Source organism: Nelusetta ayraudi, unplaced genomic scaffold, assembly GCF_046127955.1.
Source record: "Nelusetta ayraudi isolate G7.1 ecotype Tasmania unplaced genomic scaffold, CSIRO-AGI_Nayr_v1 ptg000060l, whole genome shotgun sequence".
NCBI lineage: Eukaryota > Metazoa > Chordata > Actinopteri > Tetraodontiformes > Monacanthidae > Nelusetta > Nelusetta ayraudi.
Genome location: NW_027466110.1, coordinates 7,194,089 through 7,213,792, shown reverse-complemented (window position 1 = coordinate 7,213,792; position 19,704 = coordinate 7,194,089). Strand labels below are relative to the sequence as shown.

Sequence of the window (19,704 nt, the reverse complement as noted above, 5' to 3'; positions counted from 1 at the left end):
ATTGGATGTTGATCATGGAAACTGCATCATCATGTTGGAATTATACACTTTAGCTCCAGCAACACCCCTGCGACCCTGAGTACAGGAGCAGCACACACACACACACACACACACACACACACACACACACACACACACACACACACACACACAAAAGTAAAATCCCGTTTTTTTTTTACTTGCAGTATTTAGCTTTGACCACTTGATGACGCCAAAGTTAAACAAACCCAACCTGCTAAACATTGAGCACACAGTGTTGCTGTTTGTGCACGGCTCCTGACACACACACACACACTGCAGCATCTGACCTTTGGCTGTGTGTGTAAAGTGTGTGTACAGCGCTGCCATGTCGTGTCGGCCACTACACAAGTATGTTAACAAACAAACAAACAAATAAATAAATAAATAAATAAATAACAAATACACGTGATTTCCCACCGTCACAAAAGACACCGACTGCTTTTACAGGTTGAGAGCCACTTGTGCACAAATTCTTTTAAAAAAAAAATGGACAATTCATTGATAAGATAAATTAAGATGAGCTTTATTGTCTGTCCCAAAAGGTGACAGAAATTCTTATTTGTCAAGGCCCACAAACAAATTCATGCAAGACACAATGCCACGAAGAAGAAATTAAACAAAATAGACACGCAAAGATCAAGCCTACGTTTCAAAAGGTCGTAAGGTTATTTTTGAAAGGGGATTTTACTCGTGGATTTGCCCCGCATATATAATCAAAAAAAGAAGGCTGAACAAGTGAGACGATGCTTCCAAACGTGTGAAGGGTTTAAAAAAAAAAGAAAGAAAGAAAGAAAGAAAGAGAAAGAAAGAAAGAAAGAGAAAGCCGCGGCTGTGTGGCGGGCGCGAGGCTGCTATCAGTGACGAGGGAGCCTCTCACTTGTCTCCCACGCGGAGGGAGTGAGACTTCACACAAGATCTTCTCCCCCATCTCTTTGCCCGGGAAGCGCGCGCGCGCGCGCCGACCTTGGAGTCTCCAGTCGCGCGGCGGACGGGGCTGCCTGCGCGCGCTCAGAGCAACTTGCGCAGCTGACGGCGAGCGGACGGTCCGCGCGCTCGCACCGGCACGAGCGGCCACCTGAACCGAACCGGGTACACCGGCTGCTTTTTCTTTTCTTTTCTTTTCTTTTCTTTTCTTTTCTTTTTTTTCTTTCCTTTTCCTTTTTTCTCAAGTGTCAAGTGAAGGAGGAAATATAGCTCGATACTCATTTCGGTTCGGTTCGCAAGTTGGAGGAGTCTCAACCCGAATCTTTGTTCACGACGCCTGAGAGGATTTTACGACTCTTTGCCCAAGTGGATTGAACGGGGATGATTCCAGCTGCTGTGTCAAGTGAGGTGTCTAAGAAAAGGTAAGTTTATTTTTTATTTTATTTTTTCGTTTTCTTCTCAGCTTTGTCAAATAAGCCACACTTGTCAACCCACTTCTTCCAGATGTTTGGATGGAGGTTTAAAGCCACCCACCACTGAACGCACATATGTTATGTATTATTATTCTTTTTTTTCTTTTTCTTTCTTTTCTCTCCCTCCACGTCCCCCCGCAGCAGATCACAGCGATGCTCCAGCGGCGCGTGCGTTTGCCCCCCTCCAAACCTTCCACAGAGGATTTAAGCGCCGCTCACTCCCAATAAAAGTCGACAAGTCTGCGAAGATGAGGGCTCTGCAAACACTGACGCTCCTGCTCCTGCTGCACCAGGTGAGGCGAACGAACGAACGAACGAGACGGTTCGGAAATGTGCAGATTTCTCTCTGTGTTTCACATCGCGGGCGTGGGGAGGAAACTCGAAAGATTTAATTGCGGGACGAAAAGAAAAGTTGTGGTGTGGGGTGCGTTTGCGGGGCCGTCGGGCGCACCGCAGGGCACCCACTCGCCTCATCCCCGCAGATTCAAATATTGTGCTCTAATTATTGCCGGGTGTATTCTGCAAAGTGCTGCGGCACGACGCCAAATGACGAGCGAGTAAATTGCAGCCATGGAATTTTAGTTGACAGTCAGTCATTAGCAGCGAGCGTGAAGCACTTATCACGTCTTTGACGAGGATAAGCCGGTTTATTGTCCTTTGAAATTATGGGCTGTTAAAATACCCAGAATAGCCCCTTAAAATCCAGGCTATTTGTTTCTCTGCATTTATTAAAAAATAAGGGATACATCCTCACCACCTCTTCTAATGGGATGATAAATTTATAACTGTGTAAACATAAATAGCCGTGATTGGATTTAATTCAGCAGAACAGACTCGGAATTTGTCAGTTTAATGGGTGATTTGCAAGCGCCGCATCATCTCAGTTAATGTCACAATTTTAACCATTGTGACCTTTCTTCTTATACAGAAAATATTTCATCATATAATGTTCCAGAAGTGCTGTCATCTGATGTAATAGAAGCATTGTGGACCTGCTTATTATAACTGTCAATCCTCAGCTTGCTCAAAAGTGCAGTGTGGTTCATTTTGATTTTATAATTAAATTCACTTCATTATTCACTGACTTCACTAAGGGCTTTTTAATTCTCTCTTATACAATTGGATCGTTGGTCTTTAGTTTTCTGTGCCGTTCACCTGTGGCTTAACAATACGTCTGCCACTTTGTCGTTTAGCTCTGACTCACAAGCACAGCTGCAGTCAGAAGTTTCCTTTATTCACTTGCTCTTAGGTTTAAACACAGTTTGACTTCTGTCTTGAAGCCGTGATATTTTTTATTTTTTTGTCCAGTTTAAAGTTTACAGAAGCGAACTGGGTAACTCACGATGATAGGATTAAAAAAAAAAAAAAAAAAAAAAAAAACGTGAAGCCTAAAGGTTTTTAAATGATGGAGAAATTTCCTGAAATGTTCATGTTCACCTGATTACCTTGAGCTTGGAATTTATTCGGACTGATCTCATGGAAAATCACGAGATTCAAGGAAGCTAAACGTCGATTTAGCCACTTTCTCATTTTACTCCACCCGTAGATTTTGAATAATAATCCCCCCCCCTATTTTTTTTTTTTTGTTTTTTAATCCCGATCATCCTCACGCTACAGAATCTCGTCATGAGAAGGAGCTCCTTTAAATCTCTTCTGCCCTCAAAGCCATTTTTTGTTCTTTCTTTTTTTTTTTTTTTTAAAGATAGCCTTGAACTGTGCAGATGTGGCGCCAAAAGTGCTCTTCCCTGTTTCCCGGCTGCTGCTGTAATCGGCCTTGTGCCTGTTGGGACTGCTGCCTCCAGAGAGAGAGAGAGGGGGGGGGGGGTCGGTAGACAGGCTGCATCCCAGGAGAGACCCTCTTCATACGCCTCAGCGGCTCCTCTCCCAGCAGACCCACCGCTGCCTGACTGGGGACATAGTGGCCCTGATTACTATTCCCTGACCTTCTACAGCGGCATATTTGATGTATTAAATATTAATAAAAACTTTTTCTGCCGGAAATCTTTTTTCCCTGAGAGGCTGCAAAAGAGCGAGCGGCCTCCTGCTCCGACCTCCCCGAGTCAGCCAGCGGAGGCTCGACCTCCTGAGATGCTTCACAGCAGAAGGAGGAGCAGAGAGCAAACGCTCCTCCTCTGGCCATCCAGAGGACGGCCGCGACGTGAATCAAACGGTGAAAAGTGCAAAAAAAGAAAGGAAAAAAAAAACCAAACACCCCCCACCCCCCTGGCCCGAGCATCTGTGCCAAACGCCCTCCGCTCCGCTCCGACCCCCCTCGCACCCCCGCCCCCGGGGACGAGTAAGAGGGTCAGAGGCATCCTGGGAGAATCCATCCTCGCCCCCCGTGACATCTGCAGCAGTGATCCACCGCTCGGCGACAACAGAACAATGTAGATGAAGATAAAGCATACTTGAGAGCTCTTACTGCCCCCCCCCTCCCCCGCCTCCCCACTGTCTTTACCCTTCCTCCGACCCGCTGATTGCATTGCGAGGAAAGTGTTTTCTCCCCCACCGCCCCGACCGCTGCTCGGGATTAAGGGTGAGAAGACGTTGACAAAGTCCATTAAGCCGCTGCGTCTCACTGCGGAGGCGAGGAAGCTTTTCGGGCGACATTATGCGTCGACAAAAGGCGTCTGTGCGGCCCCCAAACCGGGTGAGCTCAGCCTGTCGGGCCCTTTAACCCCCCCTGCCCCCCCTCCCGTCGTCGCCTCCTGGGGGTCAGGCGGATAGACGGGGACGGAGTCTCCTCGGAAGGGCGTCGACGCGCCAACAGAGATGAAAAGCAGGCGACCGCTCGGCCGCCGCCGCCCGCCGCCGCTGCTCAGCTTCACCCGCCGCAACTTTGAGGCGACGCGTTCGATTTGAAAGGGATTACAAGTCATTCCTCGAGGGAATTAGCACTCATTAGAATCCTCGGTTTATTTATTTATTTGTCTATTTTATCTCCTGGCCTTTAGCCACTGGGCTTGTTGATCCATTCATCCGTCAGCGAGAAAAGACGGAGCGGCGGCGCCGAGGCAATCAAGAGCAGGGGGCCGAGATTTAACGTGTTTTTCCCAACCTGATGTTTTTCTTTTTTTCCACCCCTCCACGGCGGTCGCTGTTCAAAGTGGAAAAAAAAAAAGAGAAAATAAAAAAATGCAAGGGCAACAATTTTATCCTCGACTTCATAATAAAACACAAATTCTACATAAATTCCCCTCTCGACGGGCTTTTTAACCCAGACCCCCCCCCCCCCCCCCATGCTCAATTAGGTCTGCTTTCATTATTTATTTGTTGTATATTTAAAGGCGACTAACGCTGGTGGAAGTGTAATAAAATGTACAGCGGGGGGGTTAGGGTGAGGGGGGGTTCGATGGGGAGGAGGAGGGCGGGGGGTGGTGGGGGTGGATTAGGAGCAGCTCTTTAATCTCACGCTTCTGATAATACTGCATGGGCTGATTGATTAGTTTTTCAGGAAGCTTATGTCAGAAAAACCTAATCCGTCTTTGGATTGTGCCAGACTTGTAAGGTTTTGCGCGCTGCCACTTTATCATGGCGGCGAATTACAGAGCTGCTGGGCTGTGATAAGGTCCTCGTCTCCTTTACAGACCCCGCTGCCCGGCCCCGTGCACCCCTCCGTTCCCCCTCCCCCGTCCTCTCTCCTTCCCTCCTGCCCCCTCCCTCCTCGCCCTCTCGTCACCGTCGCCACCCTTCCCCCTGGACAATATATATACATATATATATATATATATATATATATATATATATGTATAAAGAGTGTTTATATTCTTCTCATCCCTGCTCTGCCTGGTCTTCACATCGACCTCTCTCCAGATTTGCCTTGTAGGGAGGGGAGAGAACTTAAAGTCTCCAAGAAGAAGAAGAAGAAGAAGAAGAAGAAGGAGGGAAAAAAAACAACAACCAGAAGGAATTTGTTCTTTGGGTTGCTGGTTAACCGTGTGCTGGATGGAGTGAAGGGCGCCTCCAACCCACCCGAAGGAATCATTGGTTGCAGCTTACGCTTTTCTCTTTTTGTTTTTTTCCCCCCCCGATGTGTATCTGTGCTCATATTGGGGTCACCAATGTGTTCTAGCCAGAGGGTCGGAGCAGATAATCCCCAATAAACAATGCCGTCCGTGGCATTTGCAGTCCTGGGCCCTCCACCGTCTCACATCTCACAAGGCCGGGTTGCCATGTCTGCCGCTTAAATCCCTCAAATGTCGCCGGGCTGCCGCGGCCGGTCGCTATTGAGTGGAACCGGCTCGCCAACTTTTCTATAAAAAAAAGAATCATTGTGTGTCGCTATTGGCGGGAAAAAACCATCAAACACGCCGACTCACACCCCCCCACCCCGACCCCGCCCCCCCTCCCCCTGCTTTCCTTCCCCCTCCTGCTTTATGAAGTGCCGGTATGAGGCGAACCACACCCGGTGCTGGAAACATATCGTTTAATATGATGTGGAGCGGCCCGGCCTTGGTCCACAGCTATGAATTTTTATGGGCGAAGCCCCGAGGTGCCGTCAGACGCGGCGGACTCGGCCACCTTACAGCGCCGTCGTTTGCGCCCTGCGGGGTTGAGGAGACACATCGAACGCTCTCTGATGCACGACGTGGCAGTTTAGAAGCTCCTCTGCTGCCCGCGCTGCTCCGGCTTTTCTTTCTTTTTTTATTCAATGGCAGCTGCACCAAAAGAACAAGGCAAAGATCAGCCGTGACTGCATGCGCACACAGTTTCACCAAATTGGCGACATCTTCTTGGATTTTTTTATTTTCCAAAAATACTTGTTATTACATTTAACGACTGACCTCCCATGAATTCACCTTAGACTTTAGAATTCCTGAACATCCTGATGCCTGCTTTGGTTCTGAGGAGAAGCCAACGAGCGGAGGGAACCCGACTGACCTCTTTAATTAAAAACCGCCAGGCTTTGCGCCGAAAGACGAGGTGTGACAGCTTTGGAACCAGTACAATAAAAATATGTGTTTTGATTCTTCTCCGTTTTTTTTTTCCCTCCCCCTCCTCGCCGCTGCGCCTCCGGGCTTTTTGAGGCCTTTTTTCTTTTCAGCTCGTCATTCCGAGCCCCAACAAAGCACCGTCAGCTCCCCTCTGTCTTTGTATATTTCTTTCAAGTACCTGTCTTCACAAGCAAGTCGCGGTAAAAAAGGGAAACGGCGTCTCTCCCCGCCCGCTCCTCGTCTCTTCTTCAAAGAGCGCCGTCCCTGTGAAATCAGCCATGGCACAATCTGCTTCCAGAACAGGAACATTTGCTCCGTCAAAAATTTGGTTGTACGTGCGATTTGAGGGAAATCAAGCGGGAACATTTCCCCGAATAAAAGGCTCCCGGCAGGAGCGGGGAAATAAAAGGGGAAAAAAACTGACAAAGACAGAGACTCGGCATGTTGAACGCGGCAAAACTTCCTCTCAGGATGAGACACTTGCTCGCTGCTCGCTTAACGGGCGTCTGAGCAGAGCACGTTTAAAAAAAAAAAAAAATGGTCAAGGGGTTGATAATTACAGCGAGTGCGAGCGCGCTCGGCGGTATTATCCCACCCTCTCGCCGAAAACGGTCCTATCAGACGCCTGGAGGTGTGCTGCAGGTGTCAGGAGTCGGCGCTCTGGCCATGTTAAGGGGATTACCAAACTGATGACGCGTTGAAAGGTAACGCCTGTCTAAAAGTGAAGTGTTCGGGGCTTTGCTGCTGTCAGAAATCGTGGCAGCTGCTGAGATAACACAAGTATCCCGATTATCTGGAGGCTCTTCGCTCCCGGCGGGATCCGGCGCTAACGCTCGGAGAACACCTGACATCTTTAGCCGCATTTAAATTTTCCTCCACTCTGAGTCATTCACACCAGCATACGTCTCTTAAAATGTATTTAGATATTTATTAATTTATTCATAAAGCAACCCTGTCTAACGCAATCCCCACTCTGGAGCCCTAACTAAATTTGGAATAAATAAATAACTAAGATTATTTTGAAATTTGATTTTTTTTTTTTTTCGAATATATGTTTTGTTGAGTATTTAGATATTTAATAGTGCCTTAGGTTGGTGTAGTTTGCACTAGGTACACACCTGTTTTCTCTGCTTGTACCTGAGCTGAGTATTATAGAATATAGGTGGTACATTTTCACTGCAACCCCAATATGATGCAAAGACGTCAATCAAACCCACCATTATTTAACAGCTCACAGTTAGGAGGTTTGGTTTTATCAGTAGATACTTCTACACTGAGGCACTGTTGCATTTGTGCAACCACAGGATAGCTCATAATAATTTTCACTACCGGCCAGTTTGACACTGAGCTTCCCAGTGGGGGATTGTTGCCTATGTCATGTCATTATGGATGTGTTTTGTTTTTAATAAATGGTTTTGGTTTTTATGTATCGTATCGATTTGGTGAAGCGCTGGTAGACGATGTTTTGGAAAGAAGAGAAGTAAAGCTCCAACAATGACTGGGGAAATGATCTGCCTCCTGAAATGAGGTGGATCAATGAAGTTTGCTTACTCAAGGGTTTCCTGTTGGTGCAGGAAGCAGTAGGAGGCACTTTTAACTTTAACAAAGCCTGTTGGTCATTGTTTTACAGCAGGTCGTTCCCTCCCCTACTTTTTTTTTTTTTTTTTAACGCACTCACTTCTCACCCTCAGAAAAGCAAACTGGCTGATTACTGGGCCCAATATCCTTTTTTTTGGCCAGAATTATTTTTCCTATTGGCTGTTTGCAGGATGTCTGAGCTGAAGTTCAGGATGTGTAAGGACAATAATTAACGACATTTACACAATATTTAAATAATCTCCTTCTGGAAGACTGTGTGTTAAGTGCTCCTGAATTTAGAGTTTTTTAAAAGCAGAGAAAATAAAACAAGTGACTGTAACAGGAGTGATTAACAGTGGTCACAGAACAAATTCTAAATCAATATGATTTCTCATATGATTAGACAGCAGCACAGAGGTTTGTGCACCTTACGGCATTATACTTTTTGCGAGCTTTTTCTCCAGACTTTTCTCACTGTCAGTACAACATGTTGAGGATGATGTTCAAGTTAGTCTATAAGTTGCTGGATGGACAGGAAATAATTATTTTGTTAAGATCTACGCTGGCAGCATGTGGGCTTAACGTGTCTCTCATTCAGTCTCTTGTTCTGTTTTTCCCCCTTCTTTCATAAAATGAGTGCAAACACAAGTCTCCCAAACAGTTTGGCAGTCATCGCTGCCATACGGCGGCGGTATCTCATCGTCCTGGTGTCACTGGTGCACCAGCGCACACTGGTGATTGTGCAAAGTGAGAATCTCTCAAGCGCCTTCTAGGTATGGAAGTGGGCAGTAATTTGATAATTACTCCTTAGTTTCCATGTCAAGGTTTTAATTGTCAGAACAATTCTCCACTCGAGAGTTCAGAGGTCAGATTCCCATTGGGGGTTTGGAGAGGGGGCTCTGTTTCTGGCTCAGGGACACTACAGCGGTGGCTAAGTGGCAGAAAGGCGAAAATATCTCGATAACTGGCCACTAAATCTTGACATGGTCTCGGTCGGACGACGTCATGCGGAGGCTTTGTGGCAGGCGGCTCACGTCGTCGGCTCGGCGCAACCCGCTTCGACTTCCTAGCCTCGGCTTTTCTCGCCTCGGAAAACCTGTTTTGCCGTCAAATGTCTGGCGAGGAGGATTCTGTTGGCGCTCCCGGGGTTTTTCACCAGCGCATCAGTCATACAGGGCCAGACACAGCGGGGGGAGGAACAACCGGTGGGATCACAGCGATGGAGGAAAAAAAGAAAAAAAGAAAACGCCGTCAGCGCCTCGTTCTCAAAATGCGGGTGTGGTCGAGGAAAGGTGGCGATGGGAGGAGTTTTCTGGAATTTCGACGTTTTATCCTTGACATGCGTGACGGGACTCGGCACCAATTAACTGCCTTAAATGACGGAGTCAATTACAAAATGGCTGGATGTTAAAAAATTAATCCCGAGCATGTGTGTTCGTATGTGCGTACGTGTGCGTGTGTGTGTGCGTGTGTGTGTGCGCGTGTGCGTGCGTGCAAAAGCGCTCCATTTGGGATGGGTGACATCTTAAGCAGGAGCGTGTGAGGGAATCACAGGCTGTGTTCTGCCTCATTCTCACAGAGGTCAGCTGGTAATGGCCTTAAGAATTATGCTGGAAAAGAGCAGATATTACACACACACACACACACACACACGCAGAGAGAGAGAGAGAGAGAGAGGGAGAGAGCGCAGCGTGTGATTGGTAGGGTGCCCCTGGTGCGGATTGTCCGCTGCGATCGGCCGCCGCTCTCCAACACCTGCCATGTGTTTCTGCGGCCGGGCCTCTGATTAAAAGTGATGGCTGTGGAGCGTGAGGCTGTTCCAGCCATCAGAGCACCAATCTATTCTTCAGCACCGCGCACACTCCTGCCTATGCGCCTCCGGGGCCTTCTCTCTCTCTCTCTCTCTCCCTCTCTCTCTCTCTCTGTTTCTCTCTCCCTCTCCCTTCTCTCTCGCTCTCCTGGAGAACTGGCTCTGGCTATGAGTCATTACAAATGATATATCCAACAACACGCGGTGGGGGATGGCCGCGGGGGGAGGGTGGTGGTGGTGGTGGGGGGGACTCGGGCAGGGGGATTGTTGCAGCCTGAAGAGCACTTTAAATGCGAGTCGAGTGGCTCGTCGTGTCGGCTGCTCCTAAACAAGAGGGCGCTGCGGTCGGTCCCGCCCCGCAAACAATCTGCAGGGGTTCCGTCCTGGTGCTGGGTGAGTGGATGGGGTGGGTGAGTAGAGTGGGGGGGAGGGGGAGATTTCTGTTGAATGTCCAGATTTTTACAGCGCCGAAGCGCATCAAGTTAATGGAGCCTCGGACACAGAAAATTAGCGGTGAAATGAATTGCGCCACTAAAGCGAGGTCAATTTGCACAGATAAATCCATGAAGAACGGGGCTGGAAAGTGCTCTGCCTGCACTGGTGAGCAGGTTAATTGCCCATTTTGTTTATTGTGGGAAAGCAATTTTTCCCAAATGCAGCCTTATGTGTTTGGGGGTTGGGCTAGGATTCAAACAAACAAACAAACAATGAAAATCTACCAAAATGTGGTGGGGGAAAAAAAACACTAAAAACGAGTTTACACAAATCCCCCCCCGCCCCCCTTGAAAAATTACTAAAAATGCATAAGAGCAGATATGAGATGAGGAATCAGGAGCACATTTTGGACCCTGGCAGGCTGGGAGAGATTCCAATCGCGGCTGTCATCAGCACGCCAGCGCCGTGGCCTCGCCCGCAGGCCCACAGAGCATCACGGCCGCCCGCCGCCGTCTGCTCACCGCAAATATGTTTTAACGGCATCTTTTCAGATGATCCCGGAGCCAGATGTCGCCCGGCTTCTTAATAACTTTCTAGAGGCTGGTTTCTGGCCACCGCCGCAATTACCTTCATGTCAGGCCCTGCTGAAAGATACGTCTGCCCACGGGACGGCCGGGCCGGCAGCCGTGACGCTCGTTACGGACGGACGTGGAGGCTGATTCTTCGCTGGGGGGCGGGCGGGGTCTGAGCGCCGCTCCGACCACCCCTGGTATTTAAGAGCTACTAATATGTCTGGACGTTATTGATTGACACAAACATTTAATCAATGTGCAGAGCGCGTGGAGCGACGGCGGCGCCTTTTACAGAGAAATCAATGGACTGTATCAGTGCAATTTGTGGAGAGTTTTTTTTTTTTTTTCTCTCCTTTTTTTCTCTACCCACCAATTGCGCACATGTAAAAATGTGAGCAGCGAGGAGGATTAAAAAAAATTTGCAAGTAAAAAACACTGCTCCAAGGGGCCAACATTGAAGCAGGAAACAGCCGAGAGGATGAGATTCATCGGAAATCTCACACGTCTGTCTTGTTGCGCTCCAGTCTCAAGCACCTCAAAAGCAGGCAGTTTGCAATACCGTTTAAAAATCTGCTGTCACATCTTTGTTTCTCCAATTTCAGACGACAGCGTCACACCGTTTTCTATCATCCAAAACAGAAAAGGGCTTCAACACGTGGGGTTTGCACTTGGTTCGCGCTGGTTTTTAATATCCGCGTTAACACACAGGCTTCACTGTGGCTCTGATCGAAAGGTGTTTTCTGAGGCTGGAACCAACACCTGCCTTGGAGCGTTGTTGTGAACCTGAGGAAGGTTTTCATAGCCCTTTGTGATGTCGCTAATTGTGTCTTAGCAAATTGACAACCGGATTCGTAGTCGTGCGCGTCTGAACAAACACAGATGCACAAAGGATGTTATGATATCTGAGGTGGTGAGGGTAAAGGGACCTTTAAAAACACAGAAGAAAGAGTATACAGGAAGCAACTGCAAGCCGAGCTGCTGCTAAAGGGATTAGCATCAACGCGTTCCTCGGAGGAGAATGTGGATTTTCTCCTGACCTTCTTTGGCAAAAGTGGGGTAAACCCACATCCAACACACTGCAGCTCACAACAAGGCAGTGGTACACAACTAGTGTTGTTCCAACAGCACCGACACGAAGCCTCCAACTGTTGCCACTTGAGTCAGTTCACTGCATTCTGAAGCCTTCTTCTCACAAACACTTTCTACCGTCGCCTTCCAAAACAAATGGAATAAAAATAAATCCAAAAGATTGGCAAGATGGTTCCTCTGCCATCGGCCCAGTTGGAGAAATCGGGAAACTTCTTCGAGACAAGCCTGCGGACGAATGCTTCTAATGGTGACACATATTCCTCGCTTTCGCCCCAAAAAGTGCAAGTCAGTGTTTTTCTGCGGCGAGATGTGTATTGTCATTAGAAGCAGCAGCGAGCTGTGCCGACAGCAGCGCCGTGTCATCCAACCCTCCACCCCCCAAACCCCCCCACTGCCACCAAACTGCCACCCCGTACAAGAGTCTGACAGTGTGGAGCAATAATTGTTAGCGTAACAAGATAGAAGGAGGTCGAGATTTTCAGGCAATTTGCCCCGGCAGAGCCTCAGGAATGAATATTATTTTTCCTCCTCCTGATATAAAAGGTCACGGCGACAGATCAAAAAGTGTGTCTGCTCTCTTGGATGTTGTAAAAAAAAAAAAAAAAGGGGGGGGGGGGGTTGAACTTTGCAAAAACTCACTTTTCAGAGCTTTCATGCTATAGCACGGTCACAAAGCAAAAAAAAAAAATCATCAATATTTTTTTTCAGGAGTGAGGCTAAGAGGCAGCACGAAAGCAAGAGAAACGAGTGTGTTCCAATAATATGAAGGAATTGAAAAGAAAGAAGCAGGAGGAGGTGGGCCAGATACAAGAGTGGACTGATGTACACCACAAACACTCCAGTACACCTGTGCTATATGACAACCGCATTCTCGAGAAGTGCACCACCACTTTCAATGCACCGCACAGCACAACACTCGCCTCACTGAGATTAGCAGCGTCTGGTCTCCTCAGGACCAGAACCCCTCGACTGCCGGGCCCACTGAGGGAAAGAAAAACACTACTAAACATTTTCCCAAACTTGCAGAATTTACAAGCCAGCAACTTGTGTGTGTGTGTGTGTTTTTTTTTTATTTTTTTACGTATTTGACCCTTCATGATCTCACGTCCACCGTTACCTGCTGCCTCTTGCGAGCAGCTGCGCGTTAGCGGCGCATTAGCGGTGCGTGAGGTGTTGAGGCGCCTCACGGACAGCTCGGCTGTCGACTGAAGGAGCCAGATTGAGCACATCTCTCCCGTCGCTCGCCCGGCAGCCATTTTCGCCCTGGCGTCGGCTGGAATGAGGTCTGCAGCTCCGTCAGACTGCAGTTATTATCATAATAATGTCTTGTTTCAAGTCGCCCTGGAATGCCTGGAGCACGGCAGCTTCCGATTAAGGAATCTTAATTAAGCTTTTGTAGATTCTCCTTCATCAGACCTTCTTCTTCTTCTTCGCCTTCTTTTTCTTTTTTTCACCCTTCTTTGCAGCATCTTGTTGTAAAAAAAAAAAAAACAAGTAAAATTCCTTGGGTGCGTTCACGCTAAACACTGTTGCTAAACGCTGTGTTGACGTGTGTGTGCAAACAGAGATTGTGAGAGAGGAAAACTGAGTTTTTTTTTTATTTGTTTTTTTTTCTTTTTTAAATAAAAAAAAAAGCAAAGCCCATGTGTCAGCGTGAGCTTCCCGGCTCCCGGTGCTTCATCTCTCTCAGGGCATTTAAGTACCAGATATCCCTCCGCTGATCCCTTTGTTGTCACGCCAATTTCCCCGGTGGCTCATCATACTTAAACTCCTCTCCTCGCTTTCCATTAGACTCGTCGTCCTACACGGAGCCTCACCTGAGATTCACGCTGAAAGAAGGAATTTAGCCGGAGCGCACGCCGCGCACTGCCTTTTGTCCGTGAGCTGCACGAGAGTCTCTTTTGTTTTTTTTCTTCTTTTTGCGATGCTGCGAGAGCCCAATCAAATTAGCGGCCGAGCCGGCGCGAGGCGTCGCTAAGTGGCGGCATCAGCGAGGGAGCAGCCAGACAATGGAAGCGGCTGATTAAAACGGCTGTGATGTTGTGAGGGAAGTTATTACGGCGGCGCCTCATTCATCCCTGTTTACAGCGAGAGACTGTCTTAATTAAGGATTGAGAGCTGATAGATTGGACTTATTGAGCATGTCAGACACATTGATTTTCGCATTTCGCACCCGCAGCTCCCTGCATTAAAGGTGCTTCTTCCTGTTTGGGACGTAATCAGGCCCGCTTCGGAAAAGGCAGTGAGTGTGACTCAGTGTGAGTCTGGAGGGAGGAGGGAGAGGGGCAAAAAAAAAAAAAAAACACAAAAAAACAAATGCAGACGGAGCCAGTTTGTTAGCCGCGCACACATGCTCGAGTCAAGCTCAGAGCGAAATTATAATTAGTCCAGAAGAAGCTGTAGAAGAAGCGGGCAGCTCGGAGAGAATTCAAACATTCAAACATCTGCTTCTCTCAGTGATCCCTGCAACCGGGCCCGAGGAAAGCCAGCGACGCTAATTACTAATAAAAACCAGCTAAGCTTATTGCCGTGAATTAGTAAAGCTTTATCTGGAGTGGACCAGGAAGCTCTCTCCTCTCCCTCCTCCAGCCCCGAAAAGGCTGCTAGGCACAAGCGGGGATCGCAGTTTGCCGCCGCGGCTCAGCGCTGGGATTAGCACTCATAGCTGTGCGCTGTGGCTCGCCGCAACACCGCTAAAGTTCACATGCACGGCAGTGTGACGACGCTGGCCTCAGCGACAGACAAGACCAGCTCTCCCTGCGTGTGTGTGTGTTCAGTCCCGAGGATTTGCATTGTCGCGTCGTCTGTTGGCTCGGACTGAAACATTAGAAGAGAATCCTGGACTGCCCTGGACTAGTCTGGGTGCTACTAGTGCTCAGGAAATCAGCATGAAAAGCTTTTTTTTTTTTTTTTGAAAGGGCATCAACCGACTGAACACGACAACCCACAATTAGTTCCATGTAGCTGCTTTGGCTTTACGGTTCCATTTTGCTGCTAGTTGTTATGCAAGCAGCTCAGAAATTTAATTTCTTTCATGTTTATTCACAGACCAGTGGGGGAGAAACTGTATTTTACGGTCTTAATGTTTTTTCAAAAAGTGTTTTTCTCAATATATATATACATATATATACATATATACATATATACATATACATATATATACATATACACATATGTATATATTTATATATATATATGCACAGTATATATGGATGACTTTCTGTTAATGAAATTTCAGCCGACTCCAAAATGTGGAGTCGAAGTCTTTCCCCTGGCCCAGAAACAAAACTGCTACCATCGCTACAACATGCTCCTGTTTTTCCAAAAACTTTCCTCTTTTCTCCTCAGGTCACGTGCGGAAAAGTGCAGGCCGGGGCCACGGAGCTCATCGAATGGAGCGACAGCGTTGCCCAGCAGAAGATCTCCCCCACGGGGGCCAGTCCACGCATCCTCAACCCCCTACGCCTGTTTGCCAAGGGCTCCCCCGGGTTCAAGAGCAACATGAGGGAAATTACATATTTGCAGAACATGGAGGACTTCTGGGACTGGTTATCTAACCAGACAGATGTTCAGGGGGCCCAAGCCAGAACTAAACGCAGGCCTATTGTCAAGACTGGCAAGTTCAAAAAGATGTTTGGGTGGGGTGACTTCCACTCCAACATCAAGACGATCAAACTCAACCTGCTCATCACGGGAAAGATCGTGGACCACGGCAACGGCACCTTCAGCGTCTACTTCCGCCACAACTCCACGGGCCTGGGCAACGTGTCGGTCAGCCTGGTGCCGCCCTCCAAGGTGGTGGAGTTCGAGATCGCCCAGCAGTCCACGCTGGAGACCAAAGACACCAAGTCCTTCAACTGCCGCATCGAGTACGAGAAGACGGACCGCAACAAGAAGACGGCGCTGTGCAACTTCGACCAGTCCAAAGTTTGCTACCAGGAGCAGACGCAGAGCCACGTCTCCTGGCTCTGCTCCAAGCCCTTCAAGGTCATATGTATCTACATCGCCTTCTACAGCGTGGACTATAAACTGGTGCAAAAAGTCTGTCCTGACTACAACTACCACAGCGACACACCCTACTCCTCCACCGGATGATCTCGCCCACGTCCGCCAAGCAAACCTTTTGTTTGCCCCTTTAAAGTCCGAAAGTGAGCGCTCCCCCTCTAAACTCTTGGTCCCTGAAAACTTACCTATCTTATCTGCGTTTGCGGGATGTGCAAAAAGGAAGTCAGGGCTCTTTTGAAGGAAATGAATGCTTTGGCTTGTGTACACATCTCACTCTTTAGCTGGCTACACCACCAGGCAAAAGTTTGGATACACCGTCTCATGCAATTTTTTTTATGTTTACAACTTTCTACACTGCAGATAGATACTGAAGACCGCAAATATATGAGCAAGATATATGTAATTATGCAGTAAAGAAAAACAGTAACTAGACATGCTTCTAATGAAAGGTGGCTATTTTGAACAATTTAAACATGAAACGTGTTTGAGTTATTTTACACTTTTATTGTTTCCTACAATAACTCCATGTGTGTTCATCCGTAGTTGTGAAGCCTTCAGTGAGAAACTGCAATGTCAATAGTCAGAATGAAAGGAAAGCCATTAAATTCATCGGTGTGTCCAAACTTTTGACCGCTAGTGTCGGTCTTCAGGGACTTTTAGGGTTTGAGGGGTTGATTCGGGATTTCGGGCTAGCTAGCTAACCAACCAACCAACCCCCCCTCCCCCCACAACCCCCGGGCGACTCCCGCCTCCCCGTCGCTACAACACATGTTCTCTGTAAACCAACGGTATAATTAGCATGTTGTCCAGATGTTTCCTTCGAGGCTAGCCCACGAGGCAGCCAGCATCCTACTTCAATGGGGAGCGCAAAACACACTCCTCTGCCGCCGCCGTGCATCCACGCTAACGTCGTATACCAGCCCCCGGCCCAACGCCTCGGCCAGGAAATCGAAAAACAACTTTTGAATCACTAGTGTAACCGTCAGGAGACGTTGCAAACTGTTTAATTGGAAGGGACACGGAATTAGCCGGGGTTTGACACGTCTCTGCAGGAAAAAAGACGCCTGCCCTGGATTGGGAAGAGGGGTGAACATCGATGGGCACCAGCACACAGGACAAAGCCTGGACAGTGGATCCTGTTCAGCTGCTGTGACGGGTATTTTTCTTTTGTAATCTTTTTAACATTTAGCTCGTTTTGGTGGGATGGAAATGAGGCGAATTGACTGATTCTGTACTCATTTAAACAAAACTACTCAACGCACCTGATCCTCCGACAAGTGAGAACATAACCATAAATCAGGCCGCGTGTGAGCGCTCATCCACGGGTGGCCGGGCTGCTGCTGCTGCTGCTGCTGCTCCTCAAAACGCCTCGCTTCCCTGCAGGAATCGTTATTAGGCAGCGGCATTTAAGTTGTCCGAAAGCCCGACATCTGCGTTCTACGGGAGGCACTTTGAGCGCTCCAGCCCCGCAGAGCCGGGCCCCGCAGTGGATTAATGTGTTGAAGGGTTGGTAGGGGGGGCAGGGGGAGGCATGGGGGAGGGAATGGGGGAGGTGGGATAATTGCAGGACAGGTGGATTTAGTGAGTCTGGCAGACAATTATCAGCACTTTGTCATGGTCCTGCCACCAGCCCCGACATTACCTGTCTTTAATAGGCTTTAATTAGCCTGGGAAAGACTGAGAGTGGAGGAGGGGGAAAAAAACAAAGAAAAAGCCCCAAACAGGCCCGGCTGGAGTTTTTTAATGGGGAAGCGGGACCAAATTTGAGAGATTTCCCTGTTGTACAGCAGGCTTAAGTTGACTGATTTTCGTGTCAAAGTGGAGAACATCCAGTCTTGTGAATGGCGTAACGTGCTTCGACTTTAGCAATCACACACACACGACCGTGCACACGCACACGCACACACACACACACACACACACACACAGTATTTAAAACCAAAAGGGTTTTCTGAGGCTAACATGGGAGACAGACTTCTCACTTTCTTTATTTGCTTGTTTGTTTGTCGGCAGCTGCCACTTTACTTGCTGCTGTAAGTGGCCCTGCACGCACGCACACACACACACACACACACACACACACACACACACACACACACAGACAGACAAGGGGAGGGGGGTGAACTGTACAGTGAGAAACGCTCTGAAATCTATATTGATGTTTTAGCTCCACTCCTTTGTACAAATGCTGTGTATCAACATGTATCTCAAAGCTTAATGTGTTTACTTATGGCTACGGAATCAACGTTGTCCATCCTCTCTCATCCTCCCCCCCCAGCCGAGTAAATATATCAATGGGGTAAAACTTGTTCCCTCTTTTTGGTTGTTCTTTTTTTGTAAATGTAAAAGCGAAAAAAAGAAAAAGAAAAAAGAAAATGACAGAACATGTAGATGTCAGAATTATGGCCTGTAGTTTCTAGACGGCTTCAGTTTTCTCCCCGTTGATTTCCTGCTTGCTCTCTCTGTTTCAAACTGTTTCCTCTGTAAAATAGGAAAAAAATAATAATAATAAGAGCACTGCTGTGTGTATAATGTAAGTAAAAAGTGGAAGAAAGAAAAGATTCATTTCGGAATATTTGATTCTTCTGAGTTTCATTTCTGTGTTGGGAGAGCGACGGAGGGATTTTGGTTAAGTTATTTGATGCGAGTTCGGCGCTCGTTCGTCGGTCGTCGCCTGGTGTTCGCCCCCCAGCCCTCCCCCCCCCCCCCCCGACAAGGACTCCTCAGCGGGATCAACACGGCGTTTTTCTTTTTTTTTTCTCCAAAAGGAGCTACATTTCAGTGTAGCTTTTTAATGGCCAATAAATCTGTGTCCACGGGTGTGGATGATAGCAGAGCTACACCTCAGGGAGCACATCCATTCTGCCGCGGCCATCAGGGGACCGTCGCGCTTTTCATTCGCCTCCATTACTCTTATCTGATCAGGGCGAGGCCCACCGCTCTTTAAGCATCACGTCACGCCGGCCTCGTCTTCCCCTTTTTCTCAAGCCCTCTTGCACACGCGCCATCCAAAAAGAAAGAAAGAAAGAAAGAAAAAAAGGCTCGGTTGAACTGAAGAGGAATGTTAACACATTTCACCTCTTCTGATTTTCACTGGTGGAGGGAGAGAGAGAGAGAGAGGGAGGGAGGGAGAGAGAGAGAGGGGGACAGCAGCTTCCAGGAAGTGTAATTTAGGGAGGAGCCACGCTGCTTGTTCTAGATAGCAAGAAAAACAAAACACAAAAAAGAAAGAAAGAATTGAAGAAATCTGACTTGGCGCATTAAATTCACTTTGTGTTAGTAAATTCTCAGGGATGGAAACACTTGGTTATTTTATTTACATTGCAGGGATTCTGTCTTCATTAGTGGTCCATATTTTTACACACACACACACAGTTATAAAATGCAAAACTAGTAGTTTTACTGAAGTGTCATATTAATGGTACGGTCAGAGGCTATTCTTATTCTGCACTCTGGTTGTAACCAGTGGTTATTGCCGTTCCTGTCTGACCTCTGACCCTCGATTCAACAATGCATTTTCTTTAACACAACTGCCGCTCACTTTGTATTTCCTCTTCCTGGATCATTTTCTGTAAAGTCCAGAGATGGTTACGCGTAACAAACAAAAAACAAAACAAAAAAATTCTGCTGCGCCGACATGCCTGAACGCACCGGGCCGTCTGATTGGCTGATTAGCCATTTGTGTCAACAACAACAACATGGAGCATTGTACATAATAAAGTGGCCCGTCTGTCCACTATGGGAGAGAAACTCGTTTCAGCGAAGCAACAATCAACAGCAGCTGACGTCTGGCCTGCTTGGTTTAGTCAGCGGTGAACCTACTCGTTCCTCTGCAGAGTTGCAACATCATCCTCAACATCACC

At 47.8% G+C, this 19,704-nt stretch overlaps 1 protein-coding gene across 2 annotated transcripts; it reads left to right on the top strand.

Annotated features, from left to right (window-relative positions):
• The first annotated feature begins 873 nt into the window (after positions 1–873).
• Positions 874–18,402, top strand: nxph2a (neurexophilin 2a). 2 transcript variants are annotated; one of them, XM_076040067.1, is made up of 3 exons: positions 874–1,367; positions 1,563–1,711; positions 15,185–18,402. In XM_076040067.1, exons 2-3 carry the CDS (start codon positions 1,667–1,669, stop codon positions 15,929–15,931), a joined length of 792 nt encoding a protein of 263 aa, XP_075896182.1. In that variant the 5' UTR covers positions 874–1,367; positions 1,563–1,666; the 3' UTR covers positions 15,932–18,402. The 2 variants fall into 2 exon arrangements, with proteins under 2 accessions (XP_075896182.1, XP_075896181.1); XM_076040066.1 differs by having other exon boundaries at positions 875–1,367; positions 1,560–1,711.
• Positions 18,403–19,704: the final 1,302 nt, after the last annotated feature.